General features: G+C 40.6%; 1 protein-coding gene across 1 annotated transcript in view; it reads left to right on the top strand.

Moving 5' to 3' along the window:
• Positions 1-23,456, top strand: part of nrg3b (neuregulin 3b) — a 169,612-nt gene extending 146,156 nt beyond the window's left edge. The window contains 6 exon segments of the mRNA XM_041029199.1: positions 2,110-2,136; positions 5,691-5,793; positions 8,324-8,450; positions 14,022-14,131; positions 19,070-19,252; positions 22,570-23,456. Of these exon segments, the coding sequence (XP_040885133.1) occupies positions 2,110-2,136; positions 5,691-5,793; positions 8,324-8,450; positions 14,022-14,131; positions 19,070-19,252; positions 22,570-23,323 (1,304 nt within the window). The 3' untranslated portion in view covers positions 23,324-23,456.
• Positions 23,457-23,720: the final 264 nt, after the last annotated feature.

The raw sequence follows: 23,720 nt of genomic DNA, 5'->3' as shown, positions 1-23,720 counted from the left end.
CCCCAGTTCCCTGCACACCCAAGTGAAGGAGGGGATTAAGGATTTGATTCACTCCTGCCATTGTCTCTCCCACCTGCCAGATTCCTGCTTCTTAATCGGGCCAAAAGCACCTGACACGATGCTCAGGTATTCTCCAAGCTAGCTCAAGGCTCCCACAAGACGCCGTAAATGATTCCCCGGGGTGCTTTGAGTTGCCAGTGTGAAGGATTGGGAGCCTGCACATATTATGATTGGTGAATGTTTCCAGACAAGGCAGTGCCAGAGGAAGGGATGTGTATCAGTGTTGTAATGACATCATCTGCACAGGCTGTGACAGTCGGGGCGATTTAGAGTAGAAAAGTGTTCGCTGTTGCCATGGGCAATCATAGGGAAAGGCTTGAATGGATAATACAGATCAGGCAACATCAGTAAGATGCTGCATTCACTTCTCTGGCCTTGCCAAGTGTTTGTGCCACAGTGACAGTAAGCGCCTAGTAACAAAAGTGTGGACCATCGCAGTTATATCTCAAAGCTCCTCATAATAACATAATGTCCACCAGCCAGAATTGATTGGCTCTTAACTATTTTAATCATTAGTTAGTGAGTAGCTATGAGACTGACTATGATTCAGTAGGAGTGTATGATAAATGCACGATCCTCAAGGCTACAGGAGATAAATCTGAAAATAATGAACTTGCATTGTGTTCAGTAAAAACTTGATGACACCAGCTTCCTGTTATATACAAACATAAATAAATGTTAACTGATTGATTAATTTGGGAAAATCAGATTCTGCTTTTCAGGCTTTTTTTTCTCATTTCTCTCCTGTCATCACTGGAATCATGGAAATCCTCTGGCCTCGTTAAGAATCTGTCAGACAGTCTTAGAGGAAATGACAAACTAGGATTTGTGTTTAATAATAACATTTGCAGGTCTAAATGCTCTCTGAAACTTTCTCTAAATGTCACAAGTTTGCTAACGATTTCAAATTTCACAATAATAAAAAAAAATCATACCCCTTAATGGAGGGAGATAACCCTGTGCAATTATTATAATCCATTCATCCAAATTTTCATTTGTCTTTTGCCCTTCTGAATCTCACTCCAATTCTCTGGTTTTTATTTTTCCTCACTCAGACTTAGAAAGCCACCGCACTGACAGATTTCCCCATGGTACAATCAAAATGCATCTGGGAACAGATGTTTTTTGTTTTTTTGTTTTTTTCTATTTTATTTTTATAGTTAGACATTTTTTTGGAGAGTGCCCACCATATAATCTTTCAGGGGCTTGGCAAGCCGCATTCTATTTAAAACTCAGACCACCTCTGTCAGAAAAGCAATTACTAGTGAGGGTTTCATTTTAATTTAAATGAGATTACATTACAGTGACATGAAAAGGGGGCACTGTCAGGATGGAAAGAACACGAGTGCTCCTTTTTATCTGTTTCCCCAGCACTGGCATTGGGGGGAAAGACTTAACTGCATGAAGAAAGACTGTGTGTGTAAGAGAGAGGATGTATGTCAAAGAGTGTGTGCGCGAGAGACAAAGAAATACAGACAAATGTGTGATATAGTGTATGCCTATGGGCGTGCATGCATGTGAACGTGTGCGTTAGTGTGGTGCATCTTAACGCGACCAGCGTGTGAATATTGAAAAGCTATGCTGGGAGACAGAGGAGAACAATTACTGCAGTGCCTCAGGCTCAAGTCAATATAAAAGGCCTGTGCAAAGCAACGTCAGTGACATAAAGCTATATGATATGTCATTTTCAACTTTTATTTTCATGATCCTTCCTCTAATCCTCTCAGCCCCCATATCTTTGTTTTCCTTCTTCATTCAAAGCTCCTGCAGGCTGTGTGAATTCAGAGTGTGTCATGGAAAAGCATACCAAGCATCTGGGAACTGGCTGGCTCATTACCTGGTGCACAAGGGAGAGCCATGTCAGAGAAAGCTGTCAAGCCAACTTTGTGGTCTAGTTGCAGCATGTGTCTCTCTAAGGTGATTTCTTAGTAAGACAGAGGCACATCATGTTGTAATTGTTTTATACTTCTCTCTTTCTCTCCCCCTCTGCCTTTCTCTATTTATCCTTTCCCTCCCCTCTCTCATGCTGTCTGGCCTTGAATGGAACAGCAGATGAACTTGGGATCGAGTTCATGGGTAAGACAACTTTTCATTGACTGTGTGGAGTGCTCAGTTTTTCATGTGCATTATGTCTGCGAAATACCACATATAAACCACACAATTCAGCACAACAAGACCGCTCACCTTGGAAAATTAATGTGGGCCAGTCTCCATGGAAACACCGTGGTGGTGAATTAGGTGTATTCTGTCTGCATGAGGAACAGTACTGTTAGAGAGGAGTTGTGTAATGAGTATAAAGCAATGAAGTCAGGCCGCAGACACATTCATGTATGAATGTGTCTGCTTCTCTGTTACATGCATGTATAGTCAGTTTAGCAGCAATTTCTGAAAGTGTCACATTATACATGGTGTGAAAAAATATTTGCCTGTGTTTTGAGTTACATGTGCTTTATCTTGATTTGCAAAAGAATTCATCTAAAAGTCTGGACAAATACAAAAAAAAGTCAAACACTGGAATAAGAGGCAACAGAGATACAATTTAAACCCCTCTGGAATTTCATTGATATTACTTAAGGTACCTTTTGCACCTTGCAGGTGGTTAACAAATCCTTAAAAACCAAGTTATCTAGCCTTCTTTCTTTAATAATGAGCCAGTGCTCTTCATCCAGAGGGAATATACAATCTCACCCCTCACACACACACGCTCTACCACACTCATACTGTTTTCCATTTTCCCTTTTGCCATCTTTTCCCCGCTCTCTGACTGCCTTTTGTGCATACATAAAAACCAACATTGCATGCTGTGAAGTTTTCCATTAGCATGGCTTCATACACTGCCGTCACATCACACATTTGCTCCAGGAAATAGAGGGAAAGAAAAGACGCTCTGAAAGAGAAGCCTGCCCCTACACACAACATTCCTCAGTTCAGTGATTTTAATCTGGGACTAAATTAGTTCAGAATGCTACTGCAGGTGGGCGGATGCAGTAGAGAAAATGAGAACAGAATTGATCGATTGATAGCTGGACAGATGACAGACAGTTTTTGTTTTTTGTTTTAGGCTTTGAGGTAAGCACTGTGCAGGCTCACTTGCTTATTCATTGTGTTCCATTATGACTTCCTCTTCTGCTTTGGCAATGAATCTTTTGGTAGTTATTATATAAGTCCAACATGTGACAGTCGGAGATTGAGACAGTCAGTCAGAATACAGCAAAGCTCTGTTTGAAGTAGGACTGAAGGCTCTAAATATGATCTTGTCTTTTATTTTCTTGCATTTTGTTGCCCAGGAGCTGCAGCTCTGTGTGTCTCACTAGTTTGCTCTCATGGATTTCTGGCTGAATACCTCATTTTGTCATGGATACTTTAGCATGGTCTTCATTATAGCATTTTTTTCTATAAAGTGGATGCTATGGCATAGTTGGCCATATGGGATTGTCTTGTCCTTGTGTCAATATGACATGGCTTAGCCAGGATAGCTGAGGCTGTTCAGTTTGTTCCCTTTTCCCAACATGCTCTTGCATCTAATTTCAAGAATGCCTTGTAGGCATCAGGCATGAAGGGCCTGTAATGGTTTTATGTACAGACTGCATGTTGGTTTTTCCTTGCAGCCATTCAGCAGAGCTTTGTAGACAGCTGTTTTTATGTTCAGATTTTTGGAGAAGCCTATTTCATCTATCCAAAAGAGGCAGAGGCCTGTCTCAGGTGGTGCTCCACATGAGCACTGATGATGTGGCGGCGGGGAGAAACATTTGCCATATATTTCAAACATGCGACCATCACACAGAAGTGACATCAGTTATAAACAAAGAACAGAGACAACTTCTGTTGTTCATTTGTGAAGTGTAGCTTGAAGACATTCACTGCTGTGTTCTTGACAAATTGCAGGATGGGTCAAGGATCTGCGAGTCATGAACTTGCTGGCAGCTCCACCACTCAGAATTATTATCATACTAGTGCCATACAGTGCACTACTATGCACCATAGAGCCTGACAGTTAGATCTAATATTATGAGTCATTTTGGATTATTATAGTTAGACATATACAGTATGTGCATATAGTTAGATATTATGCAGATTATATTATCCTCAAATATCAATACTGTTGTTCTGTGATTCTATGCCAGCAAAATGGGCAAAGCCCAAAATATAATCAAATGCTCATATTGTATCACAGCCATTTTTTCATTCCTACCAAAATTATCCATGTAGCAATTTGTCAGTATTAAATAAGCAATAGTGTATCACATCTGGCCACCCCTGCAGCATTTCTCTGGACTCTCTGGCTCTATTTTAATTCAAACCGTTCCTACTTCCTTTCTCAAGAGCTGAGTGGGAAGTTTGGACCTCTCATGTATATATAAATATATATTCACGTTTTGTAACTCCAGGATGTGTTCAGATGTTATATTTATCTTTTGCCAGAAGCATTCTAATATTAAAAAAGGTTTTCCTCCAGTTTGACCTCAGTTACACTGTACTACCCCTTAAATATGTTGATGCAGCACTCATGTAATGCAGAGGGGGAAAACTGAAAAAATAAAAGGGAGTGCTTAGCTGCACTCCAGTGTGAACTTTGAACACAGGAAGCTCTCCGACAGTCACTATGCTCTTAAAACAAGAGTTAGAGGAAGCTGATAAACCTGGGCAGACAAGCTCGGATGAAGAAGACCTCCCAGGACAGTTCTTTGTTGACAGCATCAAAAGCCACAGACAAGCCCTAAAAGGTCATGAACAGGTTACAGTGATGTTTTCTTGCACTTTTTCCTGCAGTTGTCAAGGTGGTGAAATCAGACACAGGGGGATTTATTGTCTTTGAGTGACTGAGGGATGCCACAGGAGGTTGTGTTCAAGGTCGCAAGTCGCGAGTCTGACAATGGGACAGAGAAGTCTCTCCAACTCTTAGCAGTGGATGTGAGTGGATTAGGTGCAAACCAAGTAGCTGGTTTTAGATGGACAGTTTTACTGTGCTCATTTCAACCGCTAGATAATTTGTCGTGAGAGTTTTTTGATAAGCATTCACCGCCTTCACCCCTGCGCCATGCACTATGGATAGTAGTACAGGTCCCAAGTCCAGCTGTTCAGTCAGACAGATATCTGCCGGGATCAACTGTTACTTGTCCCAGTTGCTCGTGACCTTAAGCCTGTGTTACTGATGTGCAGGGGTCTGACATGAAGCTCCAGGAGCATTCATTTGCTGCTAATGCCCTGACGCCATCAGTCCCTAAATGCTGACACACAAAGAACTTGCATGCACGCACGCACACACACTCGGTGTGGCCCCCTCTGTGGAGAGAGAGTCCATCGGTGTTGCCTGCTGGGTTTGTCTGAACGAAATGATTATCACACTTCAGTTAGCACATGTCACTGAGCCCTGCCTGTGTCTGCCATGTCCCTATCCCATGCTCAAACACTGACATTTACTGACAGCAGCACTGGTTGCTTTATGCTAATGCAGATTGTGGGTGGATGTCTGTGTGTGGCTGTGTGTGCACCTTCACCCATCATTGGTGTGTGTTTGGTATGTTAATTTATGGTACTTCACTTCCTCCTTGCTCAATCACAGCCACAGCCCATATCCTCTGTGTCACGGTGGAAATTCAATGGCCTGAACTGTATTCTCTCCTCTGCAGAGAGCGGTGACACCTACCAGAGGCAGGTGCTGTCCATCTTCAGCATTGCCTCAGGGATCTGTCTTCTTGGAGTGGCATGTATGGCTCTCTACCGCCGCAACAAGTGAGTGATGCCAGCCAGCACCACATTAGTAGAGTATGCCCCCGGCTGTGCAGAAAGAGCACTTTACTATCATGGCATGGAGCCCAATGAAATTCTAAGTGTGAGTCAGCTAGAGCATGTTTTAGCAGGGCATCGAATCTAAATTGTGTAGGATACATCTGGGACAGATACTCATGTAAGATTTATTTGTAAAGTGGTTTTAGCAAGCAGGTGTGTCACAAAATGCCTCACACAAAAACAAAATACACAGACAAGGCAAGTGCTAGAGCAAGTTCAAAAACATTAGACCCTAAGTGTGTGTGTGTGCATGTGTGTGACTGGATAAGAGGGTGCCAGGCAGCATGAAAGCAGCCCGCCCAAATCAGTTACTCACTGCAGGGGAAAAGAAAGAAACTGAATGTAGACAAAGGAAAGTAATGACAGAGAGTAAAGGGGGGTGTTAATGCTGGTTGAGCTGATTGAATTGGGCTTGATAAACAAAAATGGGTTTTATTTTCAGTACTGTAGCACTCTAAATAGTGCAGCGCCTGTTGGTCAGCGTGACTAGAGAGCCCTGGCTCAGCGGTAGAGTTAATGTACCGGAAATCATCCAAACCCAGAAACCTTGTTAAATTCAATCTCTTTTCCCCAAATGTTGTTTGACATCAGCAGCTCAGATAGATAGCCTCTCTCGCTCATACTTAAGTTCATTCTACTCTTCAGCTGAAGACTGAAAATTCTGTTTGTATATCAGTACTTCACAGAGAAGATTAGCATAGTTGCGTTCTTGCTTTTGTTTGAAGACTACACAGAGGAGTTAGAGATAAGAGCGGTACTTCTACATTTTTAAAGACCCCAAGAAATTAAAATCACAGCCAAGTTAATTATATGTGGTTATAAAGTTTAGTAATTAGAAAGGACGTGGAAGTGGGAATTCATATCACAATAATGCTGATGCTTGTCAAATACCCACCATCAGTCGCTGGTTATCATGGGCTATGAAAGGAACTTCATTAAGTTATGTAATATATTATACTATACTAGTCTATATGATATAGTAGGTTTATCTATAATAATTGTGCATGGATGAATTAAAACAGCCAGTGAATACACATTTTACTGTTTCCACTGTTACATACTGTCTCTGTTAAGTAGTGATTTGGTTAATTATTTTTTAAGAGTGAGTTCCCACAGCCCATCAGTTAGTCACAGTTTAGCTTGTTCTTTTTAAACAGTTCAGACGTTTGCTTCCTAAATCTGAACTTCTTTCCTCTTCCTTTACTCTGGAAACGTGTAACAGGCCTCAGCTGCATAGGGAGTGTTTAAAAACCTAGTATTTTAAAATGAACATTTAATGGTGAATTAACATTTAATCCAAAAGTCTTAAGCATCAATTAATTTTTAATCCAATCAAAGTTTAATCCAAAATTAAGGCACATTCTCAAATTTTATGTTTAGCATAGCTAAAAGATGGCATTTCACTTTTCTTTCACACACTTTGTTTGTTCATAAGTGCTTTTTTTTATGATTATGGGAAAAAGATTGGAGGCAATTATACTGAGTAGGTGAAAAAAAAGAAACCATTTATGGTGCAGAAAAACTAGAAAGTCTGCTTAAGTCACCAAATGCACAAATAAATTAAAATCCACTGTCCCCAGCACCATGAATGTGACATGTTTACATCACCATCAGAGATTTTACATACTGTATTATCCATACATTAAAACATGTTATCAACCAGACATTTTCCCTCATAGTCTCGGTCTGTAATGTAAGAATCCAAATTCTGGTGTCTCTGATGGTATTTCTGGAAAGCCTTTGTCTTTCTTACTTTCTGTTGCCAGAATATTATCACAAAGGCATGAAATGGACGTTTCACGGTACATTGCCTTGATTAAATTTTCACTTGTGCAAGATATCTTCTCTCTTAATGCTATTTTTGTAGCCTTTTTGAGTGCACTTTCACTACCATCAAACCTTCAGTTACAGCTCTGGAAAAAATGCCTGCGTGTGAGTTGCAAATTGACTGGTGCTCATTTTGTCACTTTTACCTTTCAAAGCGCTCATACATTCATAGCTTTTGACAGACGTTTGTCAGATCGTGTAGTTTCACTGTAAGACAATTTAAAAGTCCTTAACTGTCAAAGTTTTTTTTTTTTAAAGGAAGTAATGAAAATGTATATATATTCACTGTCACATTTCTAACATACAGGCCAGTCTAGAATGAATAATTATGAAATGAAATCCTTCCCTGGACAGGTGAATGTGAATCTGAGTTGATCTGATATGAATCTTATCTCAAGACTCATGTACAATATATGCATATATGTTTGTTTTTGCACACAGACGCACGCACGCACGCACACACACACACACACAGTAAAGTGTGTATATAAAAGGTAAACATCCAAAGAGCAGATGGATATTTTACAGTGAGATGTACCACTGTGGTCATCTTTGTCAAGAAACCCTCTCTTGTTCTCGATTAACTCTTTATTTTAGTCACAGTATTGCAATCTGTCTTTCTCTCCACACCTGCTTCCCTCCACAGGAGACAAAGGGAAAAACTCCAAGCTCATTTCCCTGATAGTCGCAGCCTGAGGGACTGCGGTGTCAACGCCTCTGGCCTCATGTCAAAATCTGTTCCCAGGCTTCAATACAGCCTTCAACTCCAAAAGGTAAGCCTTTACGCAACATTAATATATTTCTATTCATATCTTAATCGTAATTATAAATCGTTTTCATCTTTGTATGCATGTATGTATAGTATTTCTGTAAAAACAAAGAAAGCAGTTTTTATAGAGTGCTTGACAGGATGATGTATGATATATGTCTTAATAATCTCTACTGGCTGAAGCCTTTTGTTCACACTCATATCTGACATGAGCTGAGAGACAGTGGGGAATTATAGTTTAAAATAAATGCCTCGTGTGTTATACAGGAAAAATCTGCTTGTCATATTCACAATGACAGATTCCTGTGACAAACTGCAGATTGGAAATTCTAATCGGTGATGTGTCAGGGACCTTGAATTCAGCATGCAAGCACAGCAACAATACTGTATAGTAGACAAATAGTGTTAAATGGCACTTTTTGTGGTAGTGGTATTTTACTCACAGAGAATGCCAGGGCTGTATTGTGCAGCTGCTTTCACTAGCTGCAATGAAAATTTTGATTTTGTAAATCGGACTGCCTTCTAGTAATGTCTCTTTGCATTTTTGGAGCAGAGCTAACAAATATGCAACAGGATGGAGACGTTTGTGCAAAAAAAAAAATCCCAACCCTGAAAATTATGTGATCAAATTATTAATTCCACATGAGAAACGACATTTGCAACATTTTGAAGAGAAAAATTACAGGCAGCAGCTATTTCTCACGATAACAAAATAAGATTAAAAAAAAAAAAGATAATTAACTCCTGGTTAAGTAAAGAAAAATGACAGGAGTGAGATCTGACCCAGACATTCATAGCAGAGCAGGTGGATGTATCTGGCACTGATGAGACTGATGTCTCCACTGACTCCTGAGATAATTGCAGCCTAATGCACACTTGTAAAGGTCTCATCAAGAGCGCAATCGCCATAACGCATTAGCACTTCCCTGAATGCACCTTCTTTGTTTGTTCACGTTGTGTTCATTTATTATTTTCCCCTTATCTTTTTTTCCTAGATTTTATTTTTTGTTTTTGACTTCAGTCAAAACTTCAGTGTGCAGGTTTCTTTAAATGTTTGAGGAAGTTATATCCATCACTACTTACTACTTACTACCTGTCATTTACCTCTGCTAATGTGCACCTGCTCTTTATAAAGGTGTAAATTTCTTGGTGCTACTGAGCCTCACAGACTGCAAGAACATAAATCTTTCACTTCCTCTACAGTTTGCATGACTCTCAATGTCAATGTTTATGCGTTTATCACAATATGTGCGTATTAAGGTAGGCACTTTACTGATTACAAACAAGCTGCGCCTGAGATGACATGAAAATTTACCTTCCAACACATTTGTTTAAGGCGCAGCTGTATTTGTAGTTGCCTGAAATTCCTCATTCAGGTTCAGCCTTGTTCTGTCATTTCTGTGTTTGCCAAATGTTGCCTGTTCTGAGGCTCTTTAATAATGCAACAGAGTCTAGTGTCACCCACTGAAACAAACACCCCTCAAGCTAGCCCCACCCACGGAACTGCAGTTGGCACTGTCTGAAAGCTTTTTGAGGGTGTCATTCGAAATTATGGCTCTGAGCGGTTGACAGCTGAGAAGTGGTACAACATTTGATGTAAATGTTGTAGCTGTTAAGTAGCTGTGTTTAAGTGAAATTAAAAAAAAAAAAAAAAAAGAATTTCAAATAAGCCAGAGCACAGCATGTTATTTCACTACTGCACAGATGCTCTGCAGAAAAACCTTGTTTTTAACTGTAAAGAGTCCCAAAATCACTGATACCAAACCATTCTCAGCATACTGGGGCCCAGTTTAATGTATTTCAGTCAGATGTGGGCCTATTGTCCCATAGCACAATAGCAGGCTATTATATTAACACTATCACTGTGAGAATGTGGTGACAGGATTGTATGAGGTCTCAGCATTGAGTGAAGCCTCGTATCTCACCACAAAATGCTTTTAGAGCTGGACACAGGAAGGAAACAAGGAGCAAGGCAAAGACAAAAATAAAAGATAGTAATAACACAACAACACAGAAACACAAGCTATAATAGAACAGTGTGAGGGAAGCTTAAGGTGGGATGTGAAAGATCACTGGCTATAAGCACCCAGGAGGGGGCATGAGCTGAACAGACCAAAGAAAGATTAACAAGTGAAACCTATTTTTCCCACATATTTGACACAGCGACCCCAGACCACTGCTTCTGTCCACCCACTCCCTCAGCTTGCAGCCGTTTAGGGTGAGGATATGTGCTGTGGGTGGTGCAGTCCTACAGCCCTGCAGTTCTCTGAGTTTTCTTTAAAGTTAAACCGACTGAGAATGGAGATATTCCTGAAGGGAGAACGGAGGTGAGAGTTCTGAAGGAGGCTCAAAACATTTGCTGCTTGCTGCATAACCACTCAGCATCTCAGAACACAGGGGTTTCTTCTGTGTGCGTTTGAGACAGCGAGGTGGAGGATGAGCACAATGAGCCGGAAACAAATGCTCTGTCGAGGCAGGTGCAGAGGGGAGGATGAAGGCGAGGTCCATTTTTCTCAGTGTCTTCCATACCATCTCTGTGATAAAGTGATTCACTTCTGCAGTGTTTTTAACCTTCCCAGAAGTACAGTATGTCAACTTCCTGAACTCCCAAGACATTTTTCTCAAGGTGTGTGGCTTAGAAATCAAAAACTTATACAAGTATATGCAGACATCATTGTTATACAGTGATTTCTGCAGCAGTGCTTCAGGTCTGAGCCAGCTATGAGATTACTAAACCCTTGGCATCTTTTTAAAATAGGCACCTGGGCTCCTGCACTGCCTCAGCTCTATGTGTACTGTACAGCCCTGAACTCCTATATCTGACTTCTTTGTGCATCAGCTCTCGCACATGCAGCATTTGTAGGTATTTCTGTCTCTATTCCATCTGTGGTTGCAGATACATATACGTATTTGTACATCTGGAAACATTACTGGACATATGCTCCCTCCATCTGTAATTCTGAATTTAAATATCCATGTGAATTGCATATGCTCATACACATCACTGTAAAAAAAAAAACAGTTGATTCATACACTGTATGATAGTATGACTCCTTTCAAAAGGAAATTAAAACAGAAATGGAAATGTAATTGCATATTTAAACACCTCCCACCTCATCTGAGATTTTAATCAACACCTCAGTGGCAATAAAACTGTGTCTCAAACAAAAAGCAGTAGGGTATACACCCACAAAACACTCTCCACTGAAACAGACATGCACTGACATGAAGGAATAGGGGCACCCAGGCCAGGAAGACAAGACACAAAAACTAATTCCCAAAGGCCGGAAGCTTGAGCGGTGGTAACGAACTATTTTAGCTTTATTCTAGCTTCTAAGAAGAAACAGAGTCACCCTCAAGAACAACGCAAAGCTATGAGTGAGCATACTGTATGAATACTGCATGGGGATAGAGAATAAGTAGGGCCACACACTGCGCATTGAGGCCAAAAAAACAAGAAAACCTCTAATGTGCCACAAGACTGTGTTCCGTCAGTTTTCTAAAAGTCTGAGGTCATAAGTCAGTGTCTTCTTCCTATGAGTCAATACTGCAGCAATTTTGGAATACCAAAGTAATCTTCAAAGTATGTTGTCAGAGAAGAAAAAGAGTAGCATCAGAAGCCGAAAGCAGACCATTTCTGAGTGTGAGAATTAAAATATCTGAAACATCTACTGAAAAGGTGTAAAGTGACATTATGTAACTCTTGAAAGAGGAAACAGCACTATACATTCTTTTGCAAATGTAAAATGAAACTATAAAATGTAAAATGAATGTGTGAAAGTGCTGTATGTCTCTTGAAATTGTGATTTTTAGTCATGGGGGGGGGCGTAGGACAAAAACCGAAGGCACAATGCAATAGCAGAAATAACCAGTGGTGGGAGAATGTTAGCCACTCGTTCAGCAAGTGCTGACAGCAGTTGGAATGATATTAAAGCTCCTGTAGGTATCGCCATGATTAATAAAATGACAGGCCAGTGCAGTTTGAAAATTAATTATGTTGTCAACAGTTACAAACTCTGTGGCAATATGCATGCCAGTGCATAATTCTAAAACAGCTGATTAACATTTTGATATGAAGTAGAGCCAAAATTGTGTGTGCTATCAGTAGTTGTCACGTCTTGACTCAGAGAGTTGAGACATTGCTCAGTTTTAGTGGTAAACTGCATCTGGCGGTGTTTTGTGCTTCAGGCCAAAGGACTGTCCTTGTTGAAAAATGGTCAAATATCCCATTATGCACAGTTCAGGACCTGTGATTTGATGGTAATCAAAGGCAGATTAATGCTGCTCCTCTGAATGCATAGGTTTGCTTTACTCCTTATTATGTAGTTGATAGCCAACAGATTGATAGATTTTTCTGTTGTTCTTTCAGGCTCCTGTATTTTCCCCTTTGCCTTCCCTTGAAATAAATCTACTTTGCTTTGTGTTTATCCAAGGCTTTCACAAGTGGCATAAAACAAGGCAAAAGTGAGATAGGAGGGAACAAGTGAAATGGGTTACGGCATGCAGGTCTGCCATTGTTTGCCACAAACTATTTATTTTATCCGCTGACAGAGATATCATCCGCCAGGAAAGTTTGCCACAGCAATTGTTCCAGAAAGTGTGGCGTTCTCCACCCGCAGGGTGTATGAGAGGGTGGCCAAAATGATCCAATTTTCTTGCACAACTCGTGAACAGCAGTAACAGCTCCCACTGGGAGTCAGGGGTGTAAGGGAGAAAAAGAGGCTTATCAGGCATGAGAACCCTGAACCAGCTCAAAGTCACATGCAATTGCTTTAATGATGTACAATCAGACAGAGAGAAAGGGCAGCACAGGAAGTACTGTAACTGGAATAACAGAATTATCTCCTGACTTAGTGTTTCATGGGGGGGGGGGGGGTTCCGGGAGCATTCATGGTCGCTGTGCCAGAGCTCTGTCTGGGGCCTGTTGTAAGATAATGCTGGTAATTTTGATAAGAATAAAGAGAAAGAATCGAGGGGGGAAATACTTCAGGAAACCATTAATGTAATCTTGTGTGGGATTAATTCTTGAGAGCATCAGGAGTGCTGTGAGGGCCAGTGTGGAGTTTATTCACAAAGTGTCCCCTCCTAATCTGCAGTTTAAAACGAAAAGTGTAATTAAAGACACTCTGCCTGAGACACTAAGCCTGACTGTTTGCTTATTACTTTATCAGAAATTGTTTTCATTATCTGCTTGTTTTGAAGTTGTTACCTCATGTCAAGCACTTTATACCATAGGTTTTAGAAGTGTTCTAAAGATAAAACAGATCATTATAATTCTTATTCTTATTCTTATTCTTATTATTAACTTGCTACTAAGCCACATAAAGTATCACCAGCGTTACACTTTATACACTGAGTTTATTTCCTGGCTTGACTTAAATAATCACTTGTGCATGAACGTCTTATTTTTTTTTTTTTTTTATCATTATAACAGATGAATCCAAGCTAAGCTGTAATAAAGAAACTAAATTTTTGGGTCTTTTACACAGCATGAGGAGAATGATGATTCATCCTGAAGCTACAATTGCCGTGTTTTACCATTTACTGAATGCTCCACTCTTCTTCATTTTTGCAGAGCTGCAGTTCTCAAGGATCGTCTTTTAAGGGTGGCAGCGTGGCACCAGGAGCTTCAACGGTAGCCGCACCTATTCTCAGCAGAGCGCTGTCTAAAGGGAAACGCTTCAGGTGAATATGTGATGTCCTCTTATTTCAAGCCTCGTTTCATACAGCATCTCTCGCTCAGTCAGTCTATATTCAGAGATAAGAGGCAGTCAAGTGAGAAATGTAATCATCCTGCAGTATGGCAGAAAATAGAGACCTCCAAATAATAAACAGATCATTTGTAAAAAAAAAAAAAAATTTAAAGATTTACGGTGATTATAAGTGGGAGCAGCTATGTTAATATATGTCTTGGATATACTGACAACACCATAAGCTTTGCCTGTGTGCACATCCTTAGTCATATTCAGGCCTTTTATAGGAGGATTATTGGTTTATCTAGTTTCATGAAATGAAAATTAGAGTCTTTCAAAATAGTTGGGGAAGTAGATGTCTTTATTTACATGGCATGTCCAGTAAATTGTGCAAAGTGATTAAATGTGTACTCAGGCAGATTCTGAAATGACTGCTTGCACACTGATAGGGAAGAGCACACAGGGAAGAAGAGACATCCTCTGAGGAGCGGCAAATTTTAATGTGCAGAGTTAAACATTGATTCAAGCAAATTCGTTTTTATTCCATCCTTCAAATGACTGAAGATTCAACAAAATTTACAACATTTTGCTACAAGGGATCTCAGAAGCAGTTGTACTTTGTGATCACAGCAGTCAGTATCAAATGCTGCCATTTCTAATCCTCAGAAGAACATAGGGATGTGGGTATAAAGTCTGCTGCAGTGGCTCTGTCTGGGATGTTTACAGAGAGAGGCTTCAGTTGCTTTGATGAAACGGGTGCAGGCACACTTTGACAAATAATGACATTCAGTCACACAACATGCAAGAACTAATTTCACCAAATTTTATTTCCCTTAGCACCTGTTACATTTGTTGTTGGTAAAAAAAAAAAAAATGTTTGATTTCTAGTAAATGTCGACATTTTGCCTGATGCGATGGTGCTGAGCTGCACTGGAAGCCACTCTGGAGTGTTTTAAATGTATGAGAACAGACTCTGCATGAGGCTCCACGTATTCATCTAAACTCTCATTATATTGCTGTGTGCATTAGACAAACTTTCAGCGTTATGTGGCGAAATATACGGTACAGGATGTACAGTGGTGATCGGAGGCAGCTATGTTTGGAGAGATAATGGAGAACTCAGAGGTTGTGTATATACAGACAGGGGGAGTTTTTAGATGTCTGGTTGACTATGATGACAACTTCAGTGAAAACCCCACTGAGGCAGCAGGTCTCTGTTTTAATGGACCAGTGCTGTGACACAGAGGAAAGTTTTTCCAAAAGGTTGTCATGTGTGGTTGTGGGGATGGTGCCAGCTTGTCCGAGCTTTTTATTCTCCACAGTGTCATGCAGGTGCCTCATGGAGGGCAGCTGACAGTCAATCATCTGTTCAGCTTGTTCTGGGAGTAGGGGGAGGCAGGGGAGAACTAGACTGTGATGGATGATGTTGAGATGCTTTCAGCTATTGACCTGAGAAACTAGACCACATTGTGAGCTATCAGGAGAAATGCCCCATAAAAACATGTCAATATGGCCCATCAATATTGCTGAGAAAGGTTACCTGTGCATCATAGGCTTCATCACTGGGAATGAGCATGTGCAGATTGATTCACCTGTTGAATGCAGACTGTGTCTGTTGAACTGGAATTTTTGAGGACAGTGCAGGCGTCACATAAATCACTGAAAATACAGACATAACAAGACTGACAGCCATGTAGCCTGCACTTTAACCAGCAAGATCAACAGTCTGCAGCCACACTAGCAGTGTGTACATCAGTAGAGCCATGTGGCTAGAGTCGCTAAAAATATTGTATTAAATTTGCACTTTAAATAGTCAAACTAACACCTACTCTGTTTCATAGTACTTGTACACGCGTCTGCGTGGGAAAATAAACAAATCAATAATTTAAAACCAATCATTTCCAATTCTGATACATTCTGAATCCTGACCAGCACAGCTCACTCTGTTCTGCCTGTTCTCCGACATACAGTCAGGTCCATAAGTATTTGGACAGCAACACTATTTTCATAATTTTGCCTCTAGAAACCACAGTGGTTTTGAAACAAAGCCATCAAGATGTAACTGATGTGATTCAGCTTTAATTCAAGGGGTTTAACAACAACCACAACATTAAAACCAGTTACCAGTTTTAATGTTGGGGCTGATAGGTGTAGATGGTCCCTCCATTTTCAGGAGTAAAAAGTAATTGGACAATTGACTGACAATCAGTTTCATGGCCAGGTGTGGCCTGTTCCCTCGTTATCTCGACAAATTAAGCAGAAAAAAGGTTTGGAGCTCATTCCAAGTGTTGAATTTGATAGCTGTTCATGGGGATTCTCGAAATATGGTCTAAATAGGTGTTGATGCAAGTGAAGGAGGCCATTGTTTGGCTGAAAGAACAAAACAAACCCCTCAGACAGAAAGCAGAAACTTTAGGAATGCACCGGGGAGCTCAGCAATACCAAAAGACCACGGGAGACAACTAAAGTGGATGATTGCAGAAGTCTTTCCTTGGTGAAGAAAAACCTCTTCACAACATCAAGCCACCTCAAGAGCACTCCTGAGGAGGTAAGCGTATCATTATCAGTCTACAATCAAGAGACACCTTCATGAATGTAAAAACAGAGGGTTTACCACATGGTGCAAACCCCTGGTAACACTCCAGAACAGAAAGGCCAGATTAGACTTTGCCAGAGCACATCTAAAAAAAAAAACAGAAAATAGAGGGACTATGTGTACAAATGGCTGCAATAGTTAAACGATCAATGTGATATTTTTGTTAAACCCCTTGACTCAAAGCTGAAAGTCTACACTTCACACAATCACATCTTGAGGGCTTTGTTTCAGATCCATTGTGGTGGAGCAGGGAGGCAAAATTACAAAAACTGTGTCATTGTCCAAATACTCATGCACCTGACAAAACTGGATGGAAATAACACCTCCCAAGTCACAGTATAATCATCACACTGCCGAGTCGAGTCAGTGAGCATGGGTTTTTTGCTGAACAGGAAACATACTCGGTATCCAATGTGAACGTCAGGAGTGCTTATGTGGGTGCATCCTGTTTGTTCTGGGGAGAAGAACAAACTGTCATGTCACCCCCCTCAATTTCGTAGTCTTTTCTGTCTCTCTCTACTACGACAAATAAAAGCATCAAAAGAGGGGAACTGATTACATGCTGGATTACTCTCCCGGCCAAGCCTTCCCATTTAACATCAGGAAGCTGTACGTTTATGGTGATCTGTAGAGATAAGCAGCTGCCATTCAGTTTTAGACCTTTAACAGTCAATTCATACAATAGCCTGGCGATTTTGTCCACAGAAACAAATTTTAATTTTCACAGCTTTCAGTTAATCCTAATTAAAAAATCAGCATGCTAATAGGCAACAAAAGTGAAATCATTCAGCTTTATTCATATCAACATTTTACATCATCATATGATACAAAAGCTAATGCTGGCAAACACTAGAGCCAGCATTAGCCATGCTTATTGTTCCACAGCCATAGACATTTGGAAATGATTATAGCTGAATGTTTTTTGCACAGTGTTCCAGTCAGCTATCAATTAATAACCAGATGTCTACTGGACTATTGAGTTTACTGCATGAATTTAAATAAATAAGTTCAGTTCAGAGTTCAGTTTAAGGACAAGCTAAAAACAATCTTAAAGTTTGGACATCTTGATTACTACTGAAACAGCAAAAAGAATCAAACAGCCCAGCATTTTATATATGCAGAGCCAAGAGCCAAAATCAAGCTGGGAGAATGTTTTGTCACTGATTTGTGTTTTGTGCTTCGATACAAACACATTTTTCTCCCGGCAGTAATAATATGTCATAAGTTTCTGTTTAACTAACACAATCAAGTGACCTGTTGCTCACAGAAGAAACAGAAGCAGATGATCAACAGGGCCTCAGCCTCAAAAATATTTTCGAATAAACTGAGAATATTTTAGATCTCTATTTCATGCGTGCTGTGGGAACTGTTTGTTCTTGCATGATATACTCACACAACAGCTTGCAATATAGTGCAGTATAACTTTGATTCACATTTTATGTCATTGCTTTATTGCTGCAGACGTGAAGGGATCTGCTTTGAAATCGACCACCTACTGCCCACAGAACAATTTAAAAACAGTCTGCCTAGGCGGAAAGCATGGTTTCTGCAGACTGCCTCTTTGATCATTAACAGCAGCAGGATTTCAATACATACTGGTCATTTTGATCTAGGTATATGAAATATATGTACAGTTGAGCACATAGCTAGTACATTTAATGTTTTGCATACTGTACTTAAATTGAATTACTTGTATGCCCAATGGTAACATGGCAATGTTAGTTGGTCAGTCCACCACTTTGGTCCATATCTAATGGATCGATTGCTACACGAAAAAACAAACAAACAAACAAACGGAAAATGGTTAATTCTCTCTTAGAGGATTCTGTGAATTAGTGCTCTGAGTTGAATGTGCCCAAAGAAAATATGACAGTTTTGATCCCCTGAATTTTTTTAATTTTTTTTTTTAAACCCAGCATTACCACCAGGACAACCTCACAGAGCTGCCGGCATGACTCTAGATCAAGTCTCGTTCTACAACAATTCTCTGTCTCCTCTCTTTGATTGAACCATGACAAATTATTTATTGTTTATAAAAACGGTATGGCTCAGTGGTAAATTACTGTTCATATACTCGTGTATCTGATACCCCATTCTGATGCTTTGGCTGACAGCCAACTGAATGTGAAACGTGATGGGTTTTTTCCACTCAAACATCAAACAGAAAGGTCAGTCCATTCTAGTCCGTTTTACATCAGTGAACACAGAAGATGAGATAAATTTGATACAATAAATGAATTAGTGAGCGCTGTTTCAATTGATGCTGCTTTTGTGGAAAGAGTGTGTTAAATCAGTTGCATTTATCCCCTGTATCTGTTTTCCATCTGATTGCAGAAGTAGTTCCCTTTCACTTAGTCCTGCCCAACAACGGAGGGAGACTAGCTGTTTCAGGACTCCGCCCATTTCCAGAGGGAAACACAAACTATCAACAAATCTCATCGATGGATCCAGAGTGGCCGGACATGTCTACAAACACTTGCAGGAGGATGAGTCAACAGACATGGAGTCCATAAGAAGGTGAAACCATTTTTTTTTTTTTTTTTTTTTTCCTTTTTGTTAGTTTCATCATGTTTGTTGGATCCTCAAAGAGGAAATTTCCTTTGCCTCCCTCCACACTGAGGTCAAATATCTGGTTCAGTGATGCAGACCCCTGGACTAACTGAGGTTAAGTTGGAGTGGCAGAAGGATAATTTTGGGAGAAATGAGTTTATGACTGAAATGCTCTCAGTTCAAATATGTGAACTAGCTTATGAAATTTGATCCAGGGAAATAAATGAGATCTGCTGTGCCCCCCTTCAACTGGGACTGTCACAATTAATTTGGAGAACGCACTTGATCCCAACCGCTCAACAGTATCATGGTGCTGGGGAAGTCCAAGATATGAGTCTGTGTGTAATCTTCCCTACACTTGCCACCGGGCTGCTGCTGTGAATGAAAATGTGTTTTATGTGTGTGGATTTTATCGTGGTTAAAAATACAACAACTGTGCCAAAGCTAATTACTAGATGATACACAAGTTTGCGTGAATTTCAAGATTTCCAGAATGGTTTGATTTTGGCAAATGCTCGAGCATTATGTGAAAGCTTCATGGTCCACATATCAATGAAATAATTAAATTTTCTTTCATTTACAAGCTGAATGTAGAGCCATACTGGGTGACTGCAGCACTCTAGAACAAGACGACAAATTGCAAAGGATTAATTTCAGGCATTCACACATCTCAAATTCTCCACATGCTCATCCCGATGTCGAGTAAGGACACAAAGTTGCCCTATTTTCATGGCTATCATAAGTGAAGCACAGCTACTGGCGCTGTTTCAGGAGGCTTTAAAAGCAGGAAGGACTTTTGGCAGAGCCACCTCTCACCAAATTGGCTATCTGGAGGCTTAAAATAACTTACATTTTAAAAGTACAGTCTGATGATCCCTTCTGGCATGGGTTCAAAAAAGGTAGCCTGATGAGAAATCCTCTCTGACATGTTTATCAAAGAGGAGATGTGGGGTTTTTTTGTTTGTTTTTTTCTGTAGGGTAAAGATTATCCATGAAGAGACAAAGTTTCCCATTATTTCACATCAGTTAAAACTTTTCTCAAAGATTTGTAGATTATAAATAAGATTGATTGTTGCATAACAGCTACCAGAGCTGGAAAATATTTATCTTGCACTGTTCATTGAGGTGCTTGTTTTCCTCAGTAGAATAATGCGTAATGTCAAGCAGCTCCACTGGCATTTCCTCTTAAACAAGTAACACTGAAAACACTGAATTATTTTAGGTTTTATTTACAGATGCAGAAGAGAGCGTCTTTAAGCCTGAGTAAGGCACTGCTATTTAGCATATGACTCAGAAACAGCCTAATTTGCTGTCAGTGTGTGCAACTTGAGCGATGGCACTGTTATCAGAAACGTCTGTCATTAAAGCAGTAGTGTCCCTCGTGCATTCCACACACTTAAAAGTGCCTGGCACTGTTCCTATTAGCATGCCAACCTGATTGAGTGTTACAGTGACTTGTAAGATGCACTGCATGCTGCCAAACTCTTTATGTGACCTATTTCCATAATTTACATTTTTGAACAAAGCTCCATGGAGCTCAGCAGTTCTTTCCAATGGTTGTGCAACGAGATCCTCCAGGACCATAACACTTTCCCTCTTAACACACACACACACACACACACACGTGCACAAGCACACACGCAGAATAACAAACAAACTAATAAAGAAACTAATGAGAATTCTTTTTTTAAATCACAGAGGCAAAATCTGTAAACTATAGGCAATTAAATCTAACACAGCTTTTTCAAGTGTTTAGGAGAAGAGCTGAAATGAGAGGGCTTCTCATCTTCTTGGGGATAAGGTTGCATTTGTACAGTTAAACAGTGTAGATCTTATTAGCCATTGATGATTCCCTTGCAGATCCATCAGTCGAATATGGCTTTTGCTGGCCTTCAGGAGGTTTAAATGACCTATTTCTTGACTTACCAGCCATGCAACACCAAGCTACCAAGCTTACAGCTCCCTCCTCCTCCTCCTCCTCTTCAAGCCCCCACCTTTCCCTTGTTGCCATGGATACACCCTCTCGTCTCTGGAAATGAGAAATGGGAGGTGGAAAGGAGAGTGAGAGAACGCGAGACAGAAAGTGAGGAAAGAAGGAAGATTGTGCAGAGATGATGAGAGTGCAACGAAGGAAAGATAGAGGCACAGAGTGTAGTGTGGTAGAGTGTTTAAAGGAGGACAGCAAACAAATACAAGAATACTCTTCCATGTTTTCCATTTTGTGACAACAAATCCCTGCAGAGCATTGTCAGTTTAATTATCCAGTGTCAAAACATATATTTACCCATCGCAGATAAGGACAGAATTGAAGGCAAATTTGCTATGGGAGTTATTTTTAGATATGTTTTGATCTGCCGGATTTACCTCCAGCTTGCTTTCGCCCTTCTAATACCGAGGGAGGAGTGGGAAAGTAATTCAATTATTTAAACTTGGTTATGCTACAAACAGTCTCTGAAAGCCGACAATAACACTGGCTGTCTCCTAAGGCTGTGCTGGGGTGATTCTAAATGTGAATTGAGTCTTCAGTAACAATATTAACTCTTGTGCACATCCAACATATATATATAAACTTAACCGCTTGACTCTGAATAAGTTTCCCACTCTGCTGTATTATTTTCAAAAGGAACATGATGCTTTTCAAGCTTTCGACAGTGTTTCTTGATACTTCGCCCTTTTGAGATACACGATTGCAGGATGCATTATCATGCAAACATACATGCTGAGATTCTCACACCCACAAACACACCTACATTCACCCCAAATGTCACATCATAAGCCTGCCAGACAAGATGTGCTGTGTGAGACTGTATAATGAGTCTTGTTTAAAAAGCCAAAATTAGAACATGTTTTACACGTGTCCAAGGAGGCAATATATAATTTTTCCACATACTCGCCCGGGCCAGGGTCAGGGATCCAGCAGCTGTGTAGCTAAAGCCTTAAATCTCTGATAAGGCAGTCATGAGAGAAGGGATTTTTTAGTTAAACATTCCAGCAGCAACAATACAGGCAGCTCATACTGAGGATTATAAATAATTACACAAAGATTATGAAAGAACAATACCTAAATAATAATAATTTTTTTTCGAGTGAGATGATTTTTTTTGTAGGATTGAAATGAAATGGTGAAAATTACAAGAGAATGGCAGCTTTATCTCCATATGCGATATTACTCACTCTCTTTTATTCCTCTTAGGACATGAGTGTCTAGGACGAAAAGGTCACTATATAAATCACTTGGTCTCTCATTCTCACCCCACCATTTCTGTTCTTTCTTCTGCCTAAAGGTGTGAGTCTGCCAGCGGAAGGGTCGGCGCCCTCCTTAGCAGGACGTCACTCTCTCATTTCGCAGCCAGAAAAGGATGGACTGAGGTCCCCTGCACCCGCTTGGATAAGGGAACAACCTTCCTTCCACCCTCCCTGCGCACCCGTTCTGTGCCCATCATCCCCTCACTCCAAGCAAGTGACCTCGAAGCCGGGCATGCGGACATGAATGAGCGGAACCAAGGGGGGCTCCTCAAATGGCACCCTGTGCTGGCTGGGAAGACAGCGAAGCCCATTAGCAATTCTCCCTCTCCACCTTCTGAGACTGTAGTGCTGGCGCCTGGTGTTATGCCCAGCAGTGTTAGCCCTCCTGCCACCGCCACTGCTCCACTGGGGTCGGAGAAGAATCCCAGCTCCACACAAACACCCTGCTCCATTGAAATTACAGTGGAACTCGCACAGGAATTAAAACAGAAAAGCCTTTCCAGCTCCATGAAAATGTTTGAGTCTCACAGCGAGATCCACCGCGGTGGCACACACACTCTCGAGACTGGGACTGTGCAGGAGTCAGAACGGAAAAGTGTCCAATATTCAGCCAGAGTTCTGCACACAGGCAGTGGGACCAGAGGTTTGAAGGCAGTAGGCCAAAGAGAAGCCCAGGGACAGTGCCAAGGTCAGACATCCCTCATGCACGGAGGCGCAAACTGCTCCTTGGCCACCAAAGGATCCAGCTGCAGAGGAACTGGAAACGCTTATGCCAAGCCCTCTGCAAGCTGATTGGATTAACTCTGTAAAGCTTCAAAGACACTGTTACCAATAACTGTATACCTTTGCTGGTGGCACAGGATGGTTGGCAGGTGGGACCATCTGGGTGGCCACATGGACCAATAACAGATGGCCGTCGATTTTGAAGGAACATGAGCAGATTGAACTGCAGAGGGAAAAAAAAACACAGACACAACAAAAGACATCAAATTATTAAGGAAAAGAGACAAACAAACACAAGTTGTGAATAAATGTGACTCAATAAGGAAAACAAACCGTGACTTGAGTGGGAGCTTGACTTAAACAGTGTATTGAAAAAAAAATGCCACTATTTAAAAGGAGCTTCTACTTAGAAACCAAAATAGTGTCATCTCTATGTTGTTTCTCTAATGTAAAGAAATGAAATTAT

This window comes from Toxotes jaculatrix, chromosome 21, assembly GCF_017976425.1.
Source record: "Toxotes jaculatrix isolate fToxJac2 chromosome 21, fToxJac2.pri, whole genome shotgun sequence".
Lineage (NCBI taxonomy): Eukaryota > Metazoa > Chordata > Actinopteri > Toxotidae > Toxotes > Toxotes jaculatrix.
The sequence above is the reverse complement of the archived record's forward strand: the minus strand, read 5'-3'. Positions and strand labels throughout refer to the sequence as shown.